This window comes from Rhinolophus ferrumequinum, chromosome 2, assembly GCF_004115265.2.
Source record: "Rhinolophus ferrumequinum isolate MPI-CBG mRhiFer1 chromosome 2, mRhiFer1_v1.p, whole genome shotgun sequence".
NCBI lineage: Eukaryota > Metazoa > Chordata > Mammalia > Chiroptera > Rhinolophidae > Rhinolophus > Rhinolophus ferrumequinum.
Genome location: NC_046285.1, coordinates 82,219,149 through 82,240,133, shown reverse-complemented (window position 1 = coordinate 82,240,133; position 20,985 = coordinate 82,219,149). Strand labels below are relative to the sequence as shown.

Genomic DNA, 20,985 nt, shown 5'->3' with positions numbered 1-20,985 from the left:
ATTTAGACAAAGACAGGTGAATATTACAACCATGTTTTCAACTGCAAAAATTAACAAGTTTTAATACTTTATCTTTTAAAAAAGAAAAATATGTTTAAAATATAATTGTTTCTACTTTAATATGCATGCATGCATGAATTATATTTATTCTTTTTCCATTAGATTTGAAAATTTTATATAGATGTATCATACTTTTTGGTATACTGTGAACTTGCTTTTTTCATTCAGTGATGTTTTTGAGATCAATATTTACATACATAAATACTACGTATATATTAGTATCTTAGTTCTCCCAGAGGCAGGCACTGAATCAAAGATGTGAGTGCAGATGGTTTATTTTGCAAGTGAAAATAACCCAGATCTAGGGAAGAAAAAGCAGATACCAAAAGTTGCCCTATTGCAGTGGGCAACTGGAGCTTACTCCCAAGAGGGAACTCTGAGAAATGGTTTGAAACATGTCTCAGAATTCCACACTCAGTGAGTGAGTGAGCTTGGCATGTACTCCCAGGAGTTATTGGCAAAGGGCTGCTCCCCAGCAGTGGAAATTCCTTGGCACTTTTAGCCTGCCATGTGGTGGGCAGGGCTGCTTCCTGCAGGTCCAGGACAAAGATTCCTCCAACACAAAGGGGCAGATCCTGGGAGTTGGAAGTCAGTAGAAGAACACTGAAAGGTCCAGGGTATCCGAGCAGGGCACTGACAGTGTCTGCTACAGTTTTAATAGTATTAATATACTTTACAGAGCTGTCTTTCATCACATAAATATACAGTTGACCATTGAACAACATGGCACGCTGACCCATGCATCAGAAAACCCACGTATAACTTTTGACTCCCCCAAAACTTGTTTTCCTTTGTATCTGCAGGGAATTGGTTCTAGGACCCCCGTGGATACCCAAATTCTTGGATGCTCAAGTCCCCTGTATAAAGTAGCTTAGATCAGCGCATTACAGTCCGCCCTTCACATCTGCGGACTCCCAAACACAGACTGAAAACAGTACAGGGATTTATTGAAAAAAATGGCCTGTGCAATTCAAACCTGTGTTGTTCAAGGGTCGACTATATTTTGTTTTAGGCATGGTTTTCATTTTGGACATTCATGTATGTCCTTTTCTGGATATATCTTTTTGTTCTTTCTGCTAAATACCTAGGAATAGAATGGCTGTGTCACATGGTAGGGTATATTTTAACTTTATAAGAAACTATCCAGTGGTTTTCCAAAGTGGTTGTTCCTTTCAGATTCCCACCAACAATGTATGAGTGTTCTAGTCAAGACTTGTCAAGACTGTATTGTCAGGTTTTGAAAATTTTAGCCACTTTAATGGGACATGCGTAGAAGATAGTAATCCACATTGCAAATAGACTTCTTGATAATTTCTCATTTTTGAGAGTCTTTTTGCATCTTATTATAGAATATTTACCTCGTAATGTCAGTAACGAGTAACTCAGTCATACCAGAATAGGAGAGGCATCAGCTCTACCAGCTTTTGTTTTCATGTGTGTTACATTATTATTGTCTTCTGTCATCCATAAGTTCTTTGGTGGTATTTTTTAAGCCAATCATCCACTTCAGGACTGTTAGTTTAGGTAAACCTCATAGGAGTACATAAACTGCCATATATCACAATCACGGAAAGGGACAGAAAAAGCAAAGAGGAATAATACTCCTCTCTTAGAAAATCCCACTCATGTTATTCTCCCTGAATGTGGCCCATGGCCATGACTGTGCTGTATGGACAGAAAGACACTTGAGGTGCCTGAAGGGGAAATGGGTTAAGGGTCTCCCAGAATAAGTAGTTGCCCTATATTACGATTTAGGTCTTATTTCGAATGTCAGCTCTGCAGAGCGGTCTTTGCTGACCACTCTCGTTAGCTTAGTCTTCCCTTACATGTCTTTATCCTATTTTCATTTTTAATAACATTTATCACTGTCACAAAGATTTATGTGTTTATTGCCAGTTTCCTCTTCCAGGCTGTACTCTCTATGAGAATAGGAAGTTTGACTGTTTTGCCGAATACTGTATTTTTACTGTTTTAAGAGAATTGTGTCACGGAATAGGTGCTCAGTAACCATTGTGAAATTGAAATGGAAGTAAAGATACATCCAAATTTGAATACTGAGGTTACTGATGTTTATGTTCCTGTTTCAAACCTCTGAGTATTTTCTAAATGTTTTTCATAATGCTCAGGTATTACTTCCACAATCTGGGGACCGGAAGTGAGGAGAGAGGAGAGGCCTTATTTGTGAGCTATACTTGCCTGACCATCAATTACTCTCAGTAGGAAAATTCTTAATCTGATTTTTAAAACTAGTTTGAAAGTTGTTTATCAAACTTACAAGGAGGCAAAGACAAACACTTAATAATTATTTTTCCCCAAATTCAAATGCCTTTAAGTTCTCTTCTGACCATAACCATAAAACAGCATCAACGTAAAACAGAGAAAATACAGAAGATCAAAAGGAAGTGAACATCAGCTCAATACATGGAGACATTCGCTATTAACATTTGGTATAAACTTTCTAAACTTTCTTTTCTGTTCATAGATGTATACACTTAATATAGCATGGAAACATAGTCTGCCAATTAACTATGTAAACTACATTGACAGTGTCTCATGATAGGAATGTGTCTTAACCTATTTAACTGGTTTTCTATTCATGGACACTGCGGTTGATCATAGTTTTGCTTTTATAAATAAGACTTCGGTGAACATCTTTACACATGCATATTTATGACCTTGTCCCATTTTTTAACATAAGTTAATTTCTAAAAGTGGAATTGAACAGTCAAAGTGTGTGCCCATTTTGCTTTTCATTTACAGGTAATATTATATTTTACATTTTTATCTGACATGAAGAGACAGGAATTGTTTTCAACCCTTAAGTTTAACATTTACCATTATAGTAAATCACATCACTTCTGCATCCCAAGTAAGAGCTTAGTGAGCACAACTGGGTGTGTGAAACTAATGCTTTATTATTGTAACGGTTTTTTTCCTCCTTTTAAAAACTTTCTCCTTACTCAATGTTGTCAACGCCGTCAAAGCCCCAGGGCATAGTTATTGAAACATGTATAAGTATATACAAAACTCCAAAGATGCCGATATTTGCCTTTTAACAGTTTCTTGGATCAACTTGGACACACTTTGAATTTAGCAGTAGTAAATATATAAACATGCTCATTTCACAACATAGAATTTTAAGTAAATAATCTGTATCTTAAATTTAGATTCAGAGAAAATAAATTGACTGTGATGCTTTTCAATGTTAATTTTTATGAAGACTGAGAACTATCACATCTATTTAAAAAGATGGCCAAGAGCCTAGGAAACGTGTAGATACACACTGTGCAATACAGTAACTACCAAGCACACGTAGCTTTCGAGCACCTGACATGTGGCTCTAGCCTCGTATTTTAAATGGTAATATTTTGGATCTGTGGCATTAAATAAAATTAATAAAATTAATTTTATCTATTTCTTTTTACATTTTTGATGTGGCTACTAGGAATTTTAAAGTGTGTGTTGTTTGCATTATATTTCTGTTGGGCAGCACTGGTATAATTAGTGAGATGAGCTTTTTCGCACTTTTAAAATGTTATAATTACATTTCAGTTTATTAGCTATTTTTAAACATTATAAGGACTTAATGTAAATTATAGCTGACAAATACTTTAAACAGTCACTCTCTTAATCTTAGCTTGTTAATGTTTTTTATTTCTAGTTTGTTGTCTTGGCTATTAATTCAGCTTTTACTAAAGTTTATTAAACCAACTCTGTCAAAGTCAGTAATTAGCATTTGAGGCAGAAATCAGGAAGGATCTGGAGGGGAATGTGGGATTGTTGGTAGCGCTGCCCTTTTACAAACCTTGACCGCAGGATCTGGAGAAGGACCACGCGGCCAGCCAGGGTGTCTGTGCCAGCCTGTACCAGCTTCTCTGTGCTGTGGGCTTCAATTCTGAAATACTTGGAGTTATATAGGAGTCCTAAGGGCAGGGCTCTCAAGCCAGAGAGCCGAAGTTCACATCCTGACTCTACCGCTTACAAAGCCCTGGGTCTCTGTGTCCTCATCTATAAAATGAGGGAATGCGCACGCGCGCGCGCGTGTTTTTGTGTGTGTGCGTGCGCATACATATATACACACAACAATATGCATAGCACAGTGGTTATGGAATCAAGATGTTGTCATTTTATTCTAAAGTCCATGTTCCTTCTGTTCTATTAAATTCTCATTTATCCTATGCAAATATTCATTGTGATGGCCTTGTAGCCCTAAATAAGGGAACAAAATTAATGCTCTTCACCTATGGTTTAAATATATGTGTAAATATACATGTATTTAATTTTAAATTTTTTAAAAAATTGAAGTATACTTATTTAGACCCACATATGCCCAACTGATTTTTGACAAGGGTGTACAAGCAATTCAATGGAGGAAGAATCACCTAGCATTTTCAACAAATGGTGCTGAAGTAATTGGATATCTATAGGCAAAAGAAAACAACAATAATACAAACAACCTTGACCTTTGTGTAAGGCCTGAGCCTTATACAAAAATTAACTCAAAATGGGTCATAGACCTAAACATAAAATGTAAAACTATAAAACAAGATTTTCTTTGGGAACCAGAATTCTTAAACTTGAACTAAAAGCATGATACATAAAAGGAAAAATTGATAGTGGACCTCAACAAAATAGGAACTTTTGCTCTGTGAAAGAGCCTGTTAAGAGGATAAAAAGACAAGTTACACACTGGAAGAAAATATTTGCAAACCATATATCCCACAAAGAACTTGTATCTAAAATATATAAAAATCCTCAAAACTCTACGTTTTAAAAGACAGATTAGGAAATGGACAAAATATATGATCAAAAATTTTTCCAAGGAGGAACACGAAAAAATGTTCAAATCATTAGCTAATTAGGGAAACGCAAATTACAACCATAATGGAATACTACTACTACACATCTATTAGAATGTCTAAAATTTTAATTGACCATACTAAGTGTTGACAATGATTGGAAAAAGTGGATTACTCAACATTACTGGTAGGAATGTAAAACGGTGGAGCCATTCTAGAAAATAATTTCGCAATTTCCTTTAACACTAAAGATGCACTTACCATGTGACCCATCAATTGTAGTCTTGGGAATTTATCCGAGAGAAATGAAAACCTATGTTCATGCAAAAACTTGTACATAAATGTTCATAAGAGCTTTATTCATACTAGCCAAAAGTATAAAGCACACCCAATGTCCTACAATGGGTCAAGGGTCCTTAAAAGTAATTATGAAATTTCAATGGGTGGGCTCTATTCCAAAATGATGGGTGCCCTTATAAGAAGAGGAAATTTGGAAACAGGCCCATACAGAGGGAAGATGATGTGGCAACACAGGGAGAAGATGACCATCTATAAGCCAAGTAAAGAGGCCTGGAACAGATCCGTTCCTCACAGCGCTCAGAAGAAACCAACCCAGGCGACACCAGGCTCTCAGGCATCCAGCCTCCAGGACTGGGAGAAAATAATTTTCTGTTGGTGAAGCCACTAGAGTTAAGTACCAGTCTGTGGTACTTTGTTATGGAAGCCCTAGCAAACTAATAATATATTAAACCCCGTATACATTGCACAATATTATTCAGATACTTTAAAAGACTTTCACATTGAAATTAATTTAGGTTTAGAACCAAAATTCAAAACAGAAACAACATTCCTAGAAAATGGCATTGCTAAATATTTTCTTGCCGACAAAAGTATGCTGAATATTAAATAGCATATATGAGTGCAATATTTCCTGCTTTTCTCATGAGTGGGTATCACTCGATGTCATCGACATTATTAAGTTTAAATGTTCATAGATTAGGTTTTCTTAAACCAGAGCATACCTATTTTAGTAAAAGATTTCAGAAAAAAATATTCTGCCAAGGCAGAATATGTTAAGTATAGAATCAATTTGCTTCCACTCTCAAAATAACTATTGACTGAATAGCTCTTGAACTTTTAAAATTCAAGTCCTGAATTCGGCTTAGAAGTCTAGTCCACATTTTTCATAAAATGGATGAAATTAAGGATAGAATAGGCCTATTTGCTTATCCTATTAAAAATGTTTCCTTGTTTTCTAAAGAAAAGAATAAGTGAATGAACTAATCAGAAACTGGGAGACAATGAGGAAAAACTGAGGGTTGCTAGATGGGCGGGGGGAGTGGGGGGTGGGGGGGAGGGTGAGGGGATTGGAGGACAGTCGGTGACCACAGGATGGCCACGGGGTTTGAAAATTAATCTGGGGAACGTAATTTGGTGGTTACCAGAGCGTAAGGGGGTTGGGGGTGGGGGATGAGGGTGAGGGGGATCAAATGTACGGTGATGGAAGGGGAGCTGTCTCTGGGTGGTGAACACACAGTGTGATTTATGGATGATGTGATTCAGAATTGCACAACTGAAATCTATGTAATTCTACTAACAATTGTCACCCCAATAAATTAAAAAAATAAAAAAAAATATTAAAAAAAAAAAAAAAAAAAAAATGTTTCCTTGTTTTTGATGTGTGTATTTACCCTTTCCTAGTCTGACCTTAAGTAACGTGGGGCTCAAAATGTTTGCCTCTGAAGTGAAGGGTGAGGTAAGGCAAGCACCTATTCAGGATCTTCAACTAGTGGTACAGTAGAAACTATTGAGGAGCTTTACTCAGTGATCCCTTTACTCCTTTAGTAGGTATTTATTGAGCTCCTGTTAACCCTAGGATGTCGTGGTAGAAATTATGGGAGCAATAAATGAATAAGATGTTACCTAAATAATATAATGCCTAAAATAATTTATGTTCCAATAGTAGATCACATGTATGCCTAGGACTGGTGCAATATAAATTGTGTAAATTGGTGTGAGTTCCAGGAAGGTCAAGGTCACTTCCAGATCTGGCCAGAAGTAGCATACAAGTATGAGTTGTGGTAGAATATGAGCTGTGGAAGGTCAGGGTGACCTTCTTCATGGATGGTGCTGAAACAAGGAAAGCACAAGGTGGGAACCATGACTGGAAAAGGTTGGTCTGATGGAGATCATAATTTCTGAACCCCAAATTGGGACACGTAACTGGCAAGTGTGAAATTGTATTAATGACAAAGATAGGATTGAATATTTGACACCAGGATTGCCATAGGGACAGGGGATGTGTAGTTTGCCATGGGTGAGTTAATTCACCTCCCTTGAATTTACTGTCCTAATTCTATGTTGGAAACTTTGTAGCTCCTGTTATTTTGAAATGTTGCTGTACTTTTCCATGTGTTAGACTATATTTCACAAATGAATCTGTGTTGCAGATTCTTACTCTTTTAATATGAGATAGAAAGTCACGTTGACATGAATAGTTATTTTAGAGACAGATAGTAGTATACACTATGAGAGTCAGCTTGCTAACCTAAGCGTGTCATTCTGGCAAACCATAAATAGGTGACATAAATAGACATGTGCTCCTCTGCAGTTTCATTCTGACTTACCTGTAGATAGACATGGTTAGAGTATGGTACAGTTAGAGTATAGTACAGCTTATTCAGTCGTAAGAAGCCACCTTTATGGCTACAGAAATATCCAGAAAGACCTTTTAGATCTGGAGAAAAATTGCTATTTCTTTATTTTCTTTAACTACATTCTTTTTCAAGCTTTATGTGCTAGTGTGTTGTTTTTTCTCACACGAATGTGTGTGTATCCATAAGTTTTTAGAAGCATATAACTGTTCTTAGGAAAAATATTTCTCTATAAAGTAATTATTGGACTATGGTAGACCCCCAACTTGTTTGGTCCCTGCCAATTTATTTCTCTAGGTTTTCCATTTTGAGCAGGAATTAAAAGTGAAGAAGGTGCCAGATCCCTTGTGCTCATGACCTAGGTCTGTCTTAAGCGCTGTGTTTTCTTCTGGACATACTTTTATCCCACAAAAAGACATTTTGTGTGTCTCTCTTTGGACCATGTTCCTGATCCTTTCACACATGCTCTCGTGTCTGTACCCTGTTTTAGCATACCGCTTTCCTTCTCCTGTAACCATTTACTTGCCATATTGCCTCTGCTGCCATGTCTGTCATATTGATCTCTACTTCTGGTCTTCACTTGCCTCTGAATGGAAGGGGTGAGCTAAGGCTGCTATTTTTGCTGTGGTGGCTCCAAGACGAATAAACCAAGCCAACCTCCTTTGACACCTAATCACAGGCTAAACTCATCACTTGGCCCAGAATGACTTAATGAAGGAAAGGAATGCCAAGTGAACTCTCTGGAAAAGCAGGCTGTCCAGATTTTCATGTAGATCACATCCTCATCATTTCAATTGTAGTTTTACAAATTTTATAGTATTTTTATCATTGTTGAGTGTGTTTGCGTATTTTAATGCTGGTTTAAAGCAGCAGTGTTGAAAAGGCTGATAAAGGGGGAGCTTGATAATTATCATTCTGAAGGATAGTATGCTCTGTGCATTTGTCATGAAATTATATAAAATTAATACATTTAAGCCTACATAATGCTGTGAAGGCATCTTTTTACTAAACTTAACCTAAGTAGATAGAATAATGACCAGTGATTGCTATGATGAAATTCTGGTCTCGTTTTGAGTATTGTTAGAATCATTAAGATATATTAACTAATGCTTTCTGCTCATAAACGTATTAGTTTTAGACACAACACCCTTTTGTTCCTCTCCAACCCTACCACCTTTCTTCATAATTTGTATAGAATGTATCCTAGTTACTCTCCCTAGAAATGCCATCCAGCCAGCTCATGCCAGCACATTTAAATTTACTTTTCTGAATCATGTTGCCAAGAAAACAATTTAATTTCAATAAAACCCAGAACATTACACAGATATGTTATTCATTTATGTATTTAAAAAGCAGGCTGAATTGCCATTTAGTACAATTTAAAGGCTAAAAAAAAAAAAAAACCTAAAAGTTTTCATGCATAGTTAAGCAATACAATCCTTTTCTCATTTCTTTTTCAGAATAACCACTAAATTTAAATTCAACGTTTTGGTTAGGTATCATTATATTCTCAGAAAAATCACATTGGCTCTTCTAAAAAGAAATAATCATTTTTTTGAAAACTATTTTATGATTCAGTGTTGTTTATTTGTAAATTTTGAATTTTCTTTACAGAAATAGAGATGCTAAATAAAAGTTTGACAGTGTCCCAAAGAAATAAGGTATGCCTTGAAGAGGAAATGAAAAATCTGAAGTTGTTGTCGGATGCAGCCATCCTGAGGTCTCAGCAGATTCAGACATCCAAACAACAGGCAGTAAACTTGCAAACCAGATGCCATGACTTGCAAAAAGAAGTACTAGGTAAGAGAGAATTAATTTGCAATTCTTAGCAACTAGCCATAACGTCTAAATTTTTCTCTTATAATCACAACAAAAATCTTCTTTTAATTATTTTGTGTTGCAAATATGCCTAATTAGTAATAGCTATGTCAGTAACTGTCTGTGGTCAGTGTTTACTGTCATCCCTTCTTGTTCTGCCATTTAGAATGATAAATAGAGATATTAAAGGTGTTTTAAGTACAAAATAAGATTTCAGGAAAGCAAAGTGGAATTTAGTATGTCATTATCACGGTGGGTTGGTGGTTTAGCGTACTGAAGGAAAATACAATATATGCTGTTACATAAAGTGAATCCAAATTTTTAGGCACTTCTGCACTTTCCCAAATGAAAAGATTAAAAATTGTGTTTGGGGCACCTTGGGCAAGGTTTTTAAATTTCTCTCTACCTCAGAGAAATGAGTATCTTGGCAGTAAGGGTATACAGTATGCATTTTTTTCCTGAAGGCAGTAAGGAATCACTGGAGATTGATAATCCGGAGCATGATATAATAAAAAACAGTGTTTTAGCAAAATTAAGCTGTTAGTAATGAATAGAGGTATTCCAAACATCAAGTGATTAGAGCCAGGTAGCCATTTAGAAAATGACTTTGCTGGTATCCACCCAGTCCCTAGACTAACCGTAGGAAACTGAAGTAGGGAAGGGAACTAATATTTATAAGGTCCTAGTGAGTACTAGACACAATGCTAGCACTGTATATTGGTTACTTCTGTCCATTCCCTAGTGACCAGGAACAGCAGGTATAACTATCCCTTCTTACAGAGGAGAGAATCAAGGCCCCCAAAGGTAGCATGCCTGTTCCCACAAAGCTGGAAAATGGCAGGGAGTGAAAGCAAATGAAAGCCCATGTTTGTCTTGGCCCACTCCACGGCCACAGTGGAAAGGCTAAGATAGAAGCAGGGTTGAGAGGACTACCTTGGCTGAGTGGAAGGGAGAGAAGGAAATCACAGAGGCGAAAAAAAATCTTCATATTTTTACATTTTGATTTTTTTCTTTTAAAGAGACCCTGAACAATTTCAACTTTGATTCAAGCATATAGTCTTTATGATCATTACTTTTCTATATGAAAACTTTTAACTTTGTTTTTCCATTTATTTATCCTTTGAAATATAGACACTCAGAAATTTAAATATAAGTAATAACTCTGGTCCACGTAGTTTAATACTAGTTTAGGAGTAAATGTGCTGTCAATAGCAGCCTAACTCTTAATGCCAAAATTTAGTAAGTGGTCCAGGTGGTTCCTATGATGAGGCAAATTTACTAGCATAAAAAAATGAGGAACACAGGAAAAAGGAGGTTCTTACTGTAGCATAGTTAAAAATTGGAAATGGCTCAATTTTAAAATAGAAGTGCAATAGTGAGGTTTCTTAGTTGTAAGTAGGAGAAACTGACTCTAATTTAATCAGCAAAGGAATTTATTGAAAGGATATCATTTAGATATTCAGAGTCTCTGGGAAGTTGGAAGAACCAGACTTAGAAAATGCTCAGGAACACAGTAAAGCGAGGCTGCCAGAATCAGCCCAGATTATGCCCCAAGAACCATCTTGTGAGGATGCAGTTGACATTGGACACCCCATCTGATTCCCCACCTCCTCCTCTGGTCCTGTATACTGGTTATCTCAGAATCAATTCTCTGCTTCTGCTGCTTCGTGTCAGTTGTTTTCTGATCAGGTCTTGGGGAAAATATTTTTTAAAAATAGTCTGGAAAGTAAGAACCATGTTTGACCACCTAGCCCTAGCATATTTAGAGTATGTTATTGTAGGAGTGTGTGGCAGCTGTAAAAATGGCGATCTGTAGTTTTACCGTGTTTCCCCGAAAAAAAGACCTAAATAAGCCCTAGCATGATTTTTCAGCATGACGTCTCCTGAACATAAGCCCTAATGCGTCTTTTGGAGCAAAAATGAATATAAGACCTGGTCTTATTTTTGGGGAAACACAGTAGAACAGAATAGCAAATGCAGACGAAGAATCAGATTTTAATGTAAGAACCATTAACAAATGGGAAAAAGCAAAATTATGTAATAAGTAATGTGGGGATAACTAAAACAAAATAAACCAAATACACCAAAATAGACCTCAGATTAAGTAAGACACAATCATGGGAAAAACTAGCACCAAAAGGAGATACAGAACTTAATCATGGAGAGATAAAGCAGCACTTTAAAAATTGCAAAGGGTAAGATTGACAGATTTTGCCTCTAAAGAAAAGGTAGAATCTCTGATTTCAAAAACTGCCAAAGAACCTAAAAATAAAAGATGGACAGAAAATATTTGTATCATATATGCAAAGGATTAATATCTACACCATATGAAGAATTTATTCAACTATATGAAAAAACTCCAAGACCTCAGGCAGGCATGTGATTGAAAAAACAGACACAGACAATTAACACAGGAAATATGATAAACAAGCACAAAATGTTTAATTACTAATAACTAACTAAATAAAAATAAAACATTTACCTTTTTTGAAATTAGTACAAGACTTTAATGATAAAGCTTCCTTTCGTTTGGCAGTGAAAATTATTGCATTTTTTAACCCAAAGAAATGTTTGTGATCAAGTAATCTTCTTGAGAATTTATGCTTAGGAAATCACCAGAAGAAAATTATTTATATGCAAAGATCATATTTTTAGTAGTAAATAATTAGAAATTATCCCAAACATAAAGATGGATAATAAATTATCATACACTATGACTTGGAACATTATTCAGACTTTATTAATGACAATATGAACACTGGGTGTCAACATAGGAAAATGCTATGTAATATTATAATTTTAAAATTATATAGTAATTTATCATATTACATAGTAAAAAAATCCACAAAATTGTATATACATTATAATTACAATTATGTCAAAATAGGTGTATTTGTGAATGGAAACCAGAAGGGAACATGAAGGTAAGACATGAACATAAATTTTAGGGTTATGGAAATATGTGTTATTATTTTCCCCCTTTTAAAATTTTTTTCTGATGTTATTTATTTTAACAATAACTAAATTTTCTTTCAAAGAGAATGAAAGTCTACTCATTTTTCACGACTTAGCTCACATTTCACCTCTGATAGTTTAAAAAAACACGCAAAAAAACCCTCAGCCAAACAATGTAGTTCTAATAAGCCACCGTTTTTACACTCAGGGCCTCACCTTGGTTAAGTGCAATCTATATTCAAATCAAAGTGCAGCTGCAGACGGATCTATTTAGTGCTTCATGTAGAGGCTGTGTAGTTGTAAGTGTAATACAGACTCATCTGCAAGACAGTGTAATTGCAGAGCAAAGTGGCACATAATTTCAAGACTAAATTAGAGTTTCATTTTTGCTGCTGATGTTGAATAGATTCCCTCCATGGGTAACACTCCAACTATGCTAACAGAGAAAGAAACCATTTTAAAAGGCTATCTGTTCCATCTCGCTTGGTTGAAAGCATTTAAAGTTGGTAGATCGAGTGGACGGGATCATTAAAGCTACTCTCAACGAGTGATGACAAATACAGTAGTTCCCTCTTATCCGTGATTTCACTGTCTGTGGTTTCAGTTACCTGTGGTGAACTGAGGTCTGGAAATATTAAAAGGAAAATTAGAGAGAGAGACAGAGAGACCACATTCACATAACTTTTATTGCAGTATATTGTTATAATACTTCTATTTTATTAATTTTTAATCTCTTACTGTGCCTAATTTATAAATTAAACTTTATCACAACTATGTAATAGTTGTAATATAAAGGAAATACATTGTTACATAGAGGAAAAAACATAGCATATATAGGGTTTTGTATTAACAGTGATTTCAGGCATCCACTGGGGGTCTTGGAACATATCCCACACGGATAAGTGGAGATTGCTGTACTACTTCTATGAACTTATCCATGAAGAGTACCGGGTTTTGTTTTTGTAGTTTTTAATCACACAATAATCTTATTCCTGCGTGAGAGTCTCAGTGTGGAAATTTTCAGAACATTTAGAAAAATTTTGATAAATGCACCTCTTGCTTTATCCACCGATACCCTTCCAGTGAACTGATTACACTGACATACTGTTTTTTTATTTTACAAAAGTGGTTACAATGGTCTCGGAAAACTACGAATATAGGAAAGGCAGCAGTTTCAATTTTAGGTCTTGGTGGTGATGTATACCAAACTTGGCACACTTTCTTTTCCCCTCTAGGGTCCACGGTGGACTTTCTTAGGTGCTCCCACCTCCGTGGTCCCCGCCTGCCCCTCTGCTCCCCTCATCTCACAGCCTATATATTTTCTATTTATTATAATCTAATTTTATCTCTGACCACTATCCATGAACCTATTCACCAGCCTCTTACCGCAACTCGTCTGTTTTCATGTCTTGGCTCTGGGCTGACTGGGAGTAGCTTAATTTTTTCAGCAAGTATTTATTGGCCATCTACCGTGTGCCAGTCAACTGGTCTCGTCTTCTCTTTGACTTCCTGATGTGCAGGTGTTCTCCAGCTCTTCACAGGTCTTCATGGGACAGAATGACCTCCTAGCTCCACACTGGTTGTACTCATATGTGCCAACACCCTTAACGTTAGCCATTCTTGACAGATTTTTTTTTTTATTGTCCTCTATGTTAAGAATAGTCTACAAATTTTTCTAAGTCCAATTTTGTTGCCGTTCAACTTACGTTGTTTAGTTTTACTTTCCCTACCATCCCATGACATTTACTCTTATAATTTCGCTAAACTTCAACAGTCTTATTCTGCTTTCTTTTAAATGCATGTGTAAGTTTTTTACTAACCAATTAATGTCCTTAAGATATTCTGTAATGTTAAGATAATCATCATCTATGGCTTTTACAGCTTCTTAATGTCCTCTCAGAAATCATGTCAAGCATTTGAAAAGAGGAAAAACCATTACATTACAGTGAATAACTTCAGATAAATCATTGGATTAAAATAATGGGCATAGCATTTTAGATTTTCTTTGGGCAAATTAAAATAAGAGCAGACTGATATATCACCCATCTCAACTCTTTCTGTGTTTTGTTTTTAAGAAATATAATTGTTTAAAGAATACAATATAAGGTGTTTAAATTCATTTTTTGATATAATTCATTTTTTGATATAAACTTTGTAAATAGTTTATAATATTTAGTAATCTTAAATCTAATTCTAAGCATTTGCGTGGTTTATACTCCTTCCTAGGAGTTATTTTGCTGTCTTCTCCACAGTTGTACTGGTAAAACCAGCTTTAAGTGATAAGCATTTCTGTCTGACTTATTTCACTTAGCATAATGCCCTCAAGGTCCATCCATGTCCCAAATAACAAGATTTCATTCTTTTTTATGGATAAATTATATTCCAGTTTATGTGTGTATATATACCGCATTTTTCTTTATCCACTCTTCCATTGATCAGCATTTAGGTGGCTTCCATATCTTAGCTATTGTAAATGATGCTGCAATATATCTTTTCGAGTAGGTAGTTTCATTTTCTTTGTATAAATACTCAGAAGTGGAATTGCTGGATCATATGATAGTTCTTTTTTTTTTTTGAGGAGCCTGCAGACTGTTTTCCATAGTGGCTACACCAATTGACATTCCCACCAACAATGAAAGGTCCTTTTCTCCACATCCTCGTCAACACTTGTTACTTCTTTTCTTTTTGATGATAACCATTCTAATATGTGTGAGATGATATTGTGGTTTTGATTTGCATTTTCCTGATGATCAGTGATGTTGAGCACTTTTGTATATACCTGTCGGCCATTTGTATGTCCTCTTTGGGAAAATGTCTATTCAGATCCTCTGCCCGTTTTTTAATTGGATTGTTTGTTTGTTTGTTTGCTGTTGAGTTGTATGAGCTCTTTATATAATTTGAGAATTAACCCCTTATCAGCTATATGATTTGCAAATATATTTTCCCATTTGATAGCTCGCTTTTTCAATTTATTAATGGTTTTCTTTGCCATGCGGAAGTGTTTTAGTTTAATGTAGTCCCTCTTGATTATTTTTGCTTTTGTTGCCTTTGTTTTTGGAGTCAAATCCAAAAAAATCATTGTCAAGTCTGATGTCGGGGAGTTTAATGCCTATGTTTTCTTCCAGGAGTTTTATGGTTTCAGATATTACATTCAAGTCCTTAATCCATTTTGAGTTAATTTTTGTGTAAAGTTTAAGATAGTGGTCCAGTTTCATGCTTTTGCAACGTGGCTGTCCAATTTTCCCAACACCACTTATTGAAGAGACTGTCCTTTCACCATTGTATATTCTTGGCTCCTTGTCATAAATTAATTGACCATATATGTATGCATGGGTTTATTTTTGGACTCTCAATTCTGTTCTATTTATCTATGGGTCTGTTTTTGTGCCAGTACCATACTGTTTTGATGACTGTAGCTTTGTAGTACAGTTTGAAATTGGGGAATGTGATGTTCTTCCAGTTTTGTTCTCCTTAAGATTGCTTGGGCTATTTGGGGTCTTTTGTGGTTCCATACAAATTTTAAGATTGTTTATTCTATTTCTGTGAAAAATGTCATTGAATTTTGATAGAGATTGCATTGAATCTGTAGATTGGTTTGGGTAGTATGGACATTTTAACAATATTAATTCTAATCCATGAGCACGGGATATCTTTCCATTTATTTGCATCTTCTTCAATAGCTTTCATTGACGTCTTATAGTTTTAAGTGTACAGGTCTTTTACCTCCTTTGTTAAATTTATTCCTAGGTATTTTATTCTTTTTGATGCAAATGAAAATGCGATATTTTTCCTAATTTCTCTTTCTGATGATTTGTTATTAATACATATGTATAGAAACAACAGATTTTTGCATATTGACTTTGTATCCTGAAACTTTACTGAATTTGTTTATTAATTCTGACAGTTTTTTGGTGGAATCTTTAGGATTTACTATATACAATATTGTGTCATCTGCATATAGTGATAGTTTTAGTTCTTCCTTTCCAATTTAAATGCCTTCTATTTCTTTTTCTTACCAAATTGTTCTGACTTGGATCTCCAATACCATGTTGAATCAAAGTGGCAAAAGTGGGCATCCTTATCTTGTTCCTGATCTTAGAGGAAAGCTGTCAGCTTTTCACTGTGATGTTAGCTGTGAGCTTATCATATTTGGCCCTTATTATATTGAGGTATGTTCCCTCTATCCCCACTTCAATGAGAGTTTTTATCATAAATGGATGATGTTGAATTTTTTCAGATGCTTTTTCTGCATCTACTGAGATGATCATATGATTTTCAGTCTTCATTTTATTAATGTGGTGGATCACATTGATTGATTTGCAGATGTTGAAACATCCTTGCATCCCTGGAATAAATCCCACCTTTTGCTAATATTTTATTGAGGATTTTTTCATCTGTGTTCATCAGAGATATTGGCACATTATTTTCTTTTCTAGAAGTGTCCTCATCTGGGTAGTATCAGGGTAATGCTGGCCTAGCAAAATGAATCTAAAGAAATATATTTCTTTATACCCCGAAATTTTAAACTTATGCTGAATGCTACATCATTATTGTGTTTCCTTAAAAATACAATTTTAAAGTTGTTCTAATATTTTACATTTCCATATCTCTTACTTTTAGAATTCACTTTTAGAATAAACTTATCTTTCACCATTTTGAACTATATAACTATCTCTCTTGTGTCTTCCAGCCTCGACCCGCCCCCCCAACAGTCCCCACTAATTGGTATTAATTGAAAACACTCTAGGCCGAGAATTAGAAGATGATGACCTTCCATACGTTAGCCAGATGATTCTGACTGACATGCCATGTAGCCCTGATGAATATGTGTTCACACCTAGGCAAGATGCGTTGGACTAAGGCTTCGGAGGCCCCTTTGGGCTATAATATGCTATAATTCTGATTCTAATTTTGATGCAATTGGCATGTTTCCAAAGCTAAATCAATCTTCAGATTTTTACATTTTGATTTTTTTCTTTTAAAGAGACCCTGAACAGTTTCAACTTTGATTAAAGTATGTAGTCTTTAAGATCATTACTTTTCTATATGAAAACTTTTAATTTTGTTTTTGCCACGTTTTCCCTTTACTTATCCTTTGAAATACAGACACTCAGAAATTTAAATAGAAGAGATAACTCTGGTCCACATAGTTTAATACTGGTTTAGGAGTAAATAATAGGTTGTCAATAGCAGCCTAACTCTTAATGCCAAAATTTAATCTTATTGATAGCAAAGTAAGCATATAAAACAAAAATTTAAAGACTAAATTCTTGGTTCTCTTTTAAAGATCTATTTAAATAAGTTTTATAATTTTATGTTTAGCTCACACTAATATAACCTCCAAAGTGCACAATTATCTCAATTGACAATATTCCTCTCAGAGGTCATTGTGACCCACAAAATCAGTCCACTTAAATGATTTTCCTTCCACATCACAGAATAAAATGTCCTTTACTTTTGTCAGTAGTCGCAAATATTAGAAGACAGAGTTCAGACAAATCATTTCAGCATTAATGTCTTTCCAAAAATTTATTTGACCAACTTTTAAATTAATTCCAAGTGAAAAAACGTTAATGTTTTTTCTTTCAGTATGCTCTTTGATATAATAACACAGAAATATTTTAATAAAATTATTTTGCATGTAACATTTTAACATCTTTATTTAATTCTTTAAAATAGCCTTAATGAGAAATAATTTAAATATAAAATTCACCCATTTTAAGTGTATAATTCAATGGTTTTTAGTATATTTATGGAGTTGCATAATCATCACTACAGTCTAATTTTAGACTATTTCTATCACTCTAAGAACAAACCTCATGGTTATTAACAGTCACCCCCCTTACCGTTCTGCCGCTCCCCCACTAATCATTAATCTATTTTCTGTTTCTATAGATTTGCCTATTCTGGACATTTCATATAAATAGAACTGTACATACAGTATGTGATCTTTCATGTCTAGCTTCTTTGACTTAGTGTAAAATTTTTGCGTTTCATCCTTGTTGTAGCATGTATGAGTACTGTATTCCTTAATTAGTAGCTTCTTTATTAAGTGAAAAAAATCAAAATCAGTAATGTTCAGTTGAAAAAAATATTGATCGAGGAGTCAAGCACTTCTGCTTTCTGGCCCTGTTTATGCCTTTTACAGACCCTTTGGACACATTATTAATTTCTTTGATTCCGGTACTTCATCGGTAAAATGGAAATAAATAGCCTTCCTTACCTGCTTTCGAGTGTTAGGAAAGTCAGCAAGATACAATTTAGGAACCCTTAAAGAGCGATAGAAATACGAAACTACATTTCCAGTGGTTTTCTGAGGGTAATAGCAAACTAAATGATTATATCTAGTATCCAAGTATTAGGATTTTCTTAAATGCTCCTTTAATAACAAAGGACAATGATGAATTTTAATTCCCGTTTGCCCAAAGGTCCATTTGCCTCCCCTGTATCTTTCCGTCAGCTTTGGTTAGCTGTAACAGTCGGTGGTCTGCCTGCTCTTAGAACAGGTTGCTGAAGAAGGGAGTGGCAAGGATTAATTCAAGAGTCACTATTATGCAGTGGATAAAGGCATCTATGAGCAGAATTCCACTGTGACCTTTCCTGCGAGCTGTGATTTTCAGAAGGAGCTCACTGCGGTGAATTGACCAGCCTTTATGAGTCCTGTGGACGCTTAGACTCCAGTAGGAATAATGTCACTTTGGCTTCCAATGAAAGGGGAGAAATGATGATTTTATAAACAGAAAACGAAGGAGGTTTTCAGTGATCCTTAGTTATACTAAATCAAACAGCCCTTGAAAGAGTCCAGCTTGATATTGGGATACTGTGGGCTGCTTCTATAATCAAAGGCAGGGGAACAAAAAAAATACAGTTTTCCTAGGGTCCGTAGACAAGTTGCAAGCCAGATAGTCTTAACTGGAACCCAGCAAGTTCTTTTATAGGACCAGGTCACCAATGAAATATGGAATCTAATAAATCAAACATTTAGAAATGTTTGAATCTTAGAGGAATTTTCTACAGTGATCATAGTTAGGCATGCACCACTTAGGATGGATATCTCTCCTTTGAGATGGCGGTTATTCTTGTTTATTCTCCAGTCATTTCTCACTTATACCACTGCAACCTTCTCTCTCCGTTCTCTCCTTCCAGTGTGGGTTTCGTCTTCTAAGTCTAACTATCAGCCTGGCCACTTGCTCTGCCTTGTCTTTGACTGGCACCATCCCTCTCAGGACCTTGGGATAAATGTTACAGTTCACATTTTCTTTTTCTTTTCTTTCCTTTTTTTTTTTTTTTTTTTTTTTTTTTTTAGCTCTGTGGACTGACTTACTCTTTCATTGTTTCTCCCATTGTGTACTTGTGGTCTAATATGACTGCATTCCCCTTCCCCGTCCCTTTATTTCTTTTGCTCATTCAGTCCCCAATCACATATTTTGTTCCTTCAGCAATATTAACTAGGCGCCTATCATAATGAAGTGTAGGCTTGATCAGGAGCAGAGCTCCTGTGTCGTACATGGCTTCTCTATGAGCGTGCAGCATCCTCAGGTGCAGCTCCAGCCAAGCAGTGAGGAGAAAGAGGGCTCCTAACAGCCGCATGGACACACTGCTGCCTACACTCACAGCTTGTCACTCTTTCACACATGGACTCACCCAGGCACACAATGTACCTCCTGCCCATAGACATTTAACTTCATCCACATTGATGGGCCAATAACATGAGCACTAGCAACACTGTCTAAATGAGAAATAAATGACCCATCCCCCCCAGAAACCTCCCCCACCCCAGTGTCCAATGTTTCTTACCTCTTACCAGCATCTCTCTCCCACTAACTAGTCATTAATACTGTCCTTACGTCATTAAAAAATAGATTTCTTATGCGTTTAGGTAACTTTCCTGCTACATTCTAAAGAGCAGCTAACATTCATGAAGTGCCAACCACATGCCAGACATAGTACAGCCACAGTGTGCTCACTTATTGTCACTCTCCTGCCTCCTAGGCTAAGCACGTTTATTTCTCCAGTTTACAAATGAGATTACTGAGGATTAGAGGAATTAAGTTGCACGAAGCCATGCAGCTACTAATCAGCAGGATTGGAGTCTGAGCCAGAAACTGCGCTGCCAAACTTGGGTTCTTAACCTCTGGACTCCATTGTCTGTGAACATCAATCATGTACATCATTATCATTAATTTTACTTCAGAGGGAGCTACTGTACTATACTAAGCCACTTCCAGTACTTGTAGTAAACACAAAATCTCCATAAGGCGAAAACAGAAGAGGTCCCGAGAACAGTAGACACCTGGTGATGGGCCGCACAAGCCATTGATAGGTTTTGAAATGGGTTGTAAGATGGGTAAGGGTATATTACATGGCTCGGTGTCTCCTACATGGCTACGGCAGTATGATTTTTTTGTTTCCTATTACCAAAATAAGCCATGTTTACTATTGAATAGGAAATTCCAACATTCACACGTGGCCTAATAATGACTGCATTCCCCTTCCCCACCCGCTTAATGTAAGTTCTCTTCTGCTCATTTGGTCACCAACCACCAATGTTGTTCATTCATCACTATTAACTAGCAATGCAACTAGAGTTATAAACATTCGACGTACGAGTATATCCGTCTGGATTTTCAGTTTTTAATACATATTTTTATAAGAATGCAATAATAGAGTTTTATACTTTCTATCCCCCCCCCCATTTT

The 20,985-nt window shown here is 35.7% G+C and overlaps 1 protein-coding gene across 1 annotated transcript in view; it reads left to right on the top strand.

Moving 5' to 3' along the window:
• The window catches only part of LEKR1 (leucine, glutamate and lysine rich 1), a 158,832-nt gene that overhangs the window by 72,309 nt on the left and 65,538 nt on the right, over positions 1-20,985 (top strand). Inside the window, exon 6 of the mRNA XM_033132789.1 lies at positions 9,128-9,313. Within this exon, the coding sequence (XP_032988680.1) occupies positions 9,128-9,313 (186 nt within the window). The remainder of the gene's footprint in view (positions 1-9,127; positions 9,314-20,985) is intronic.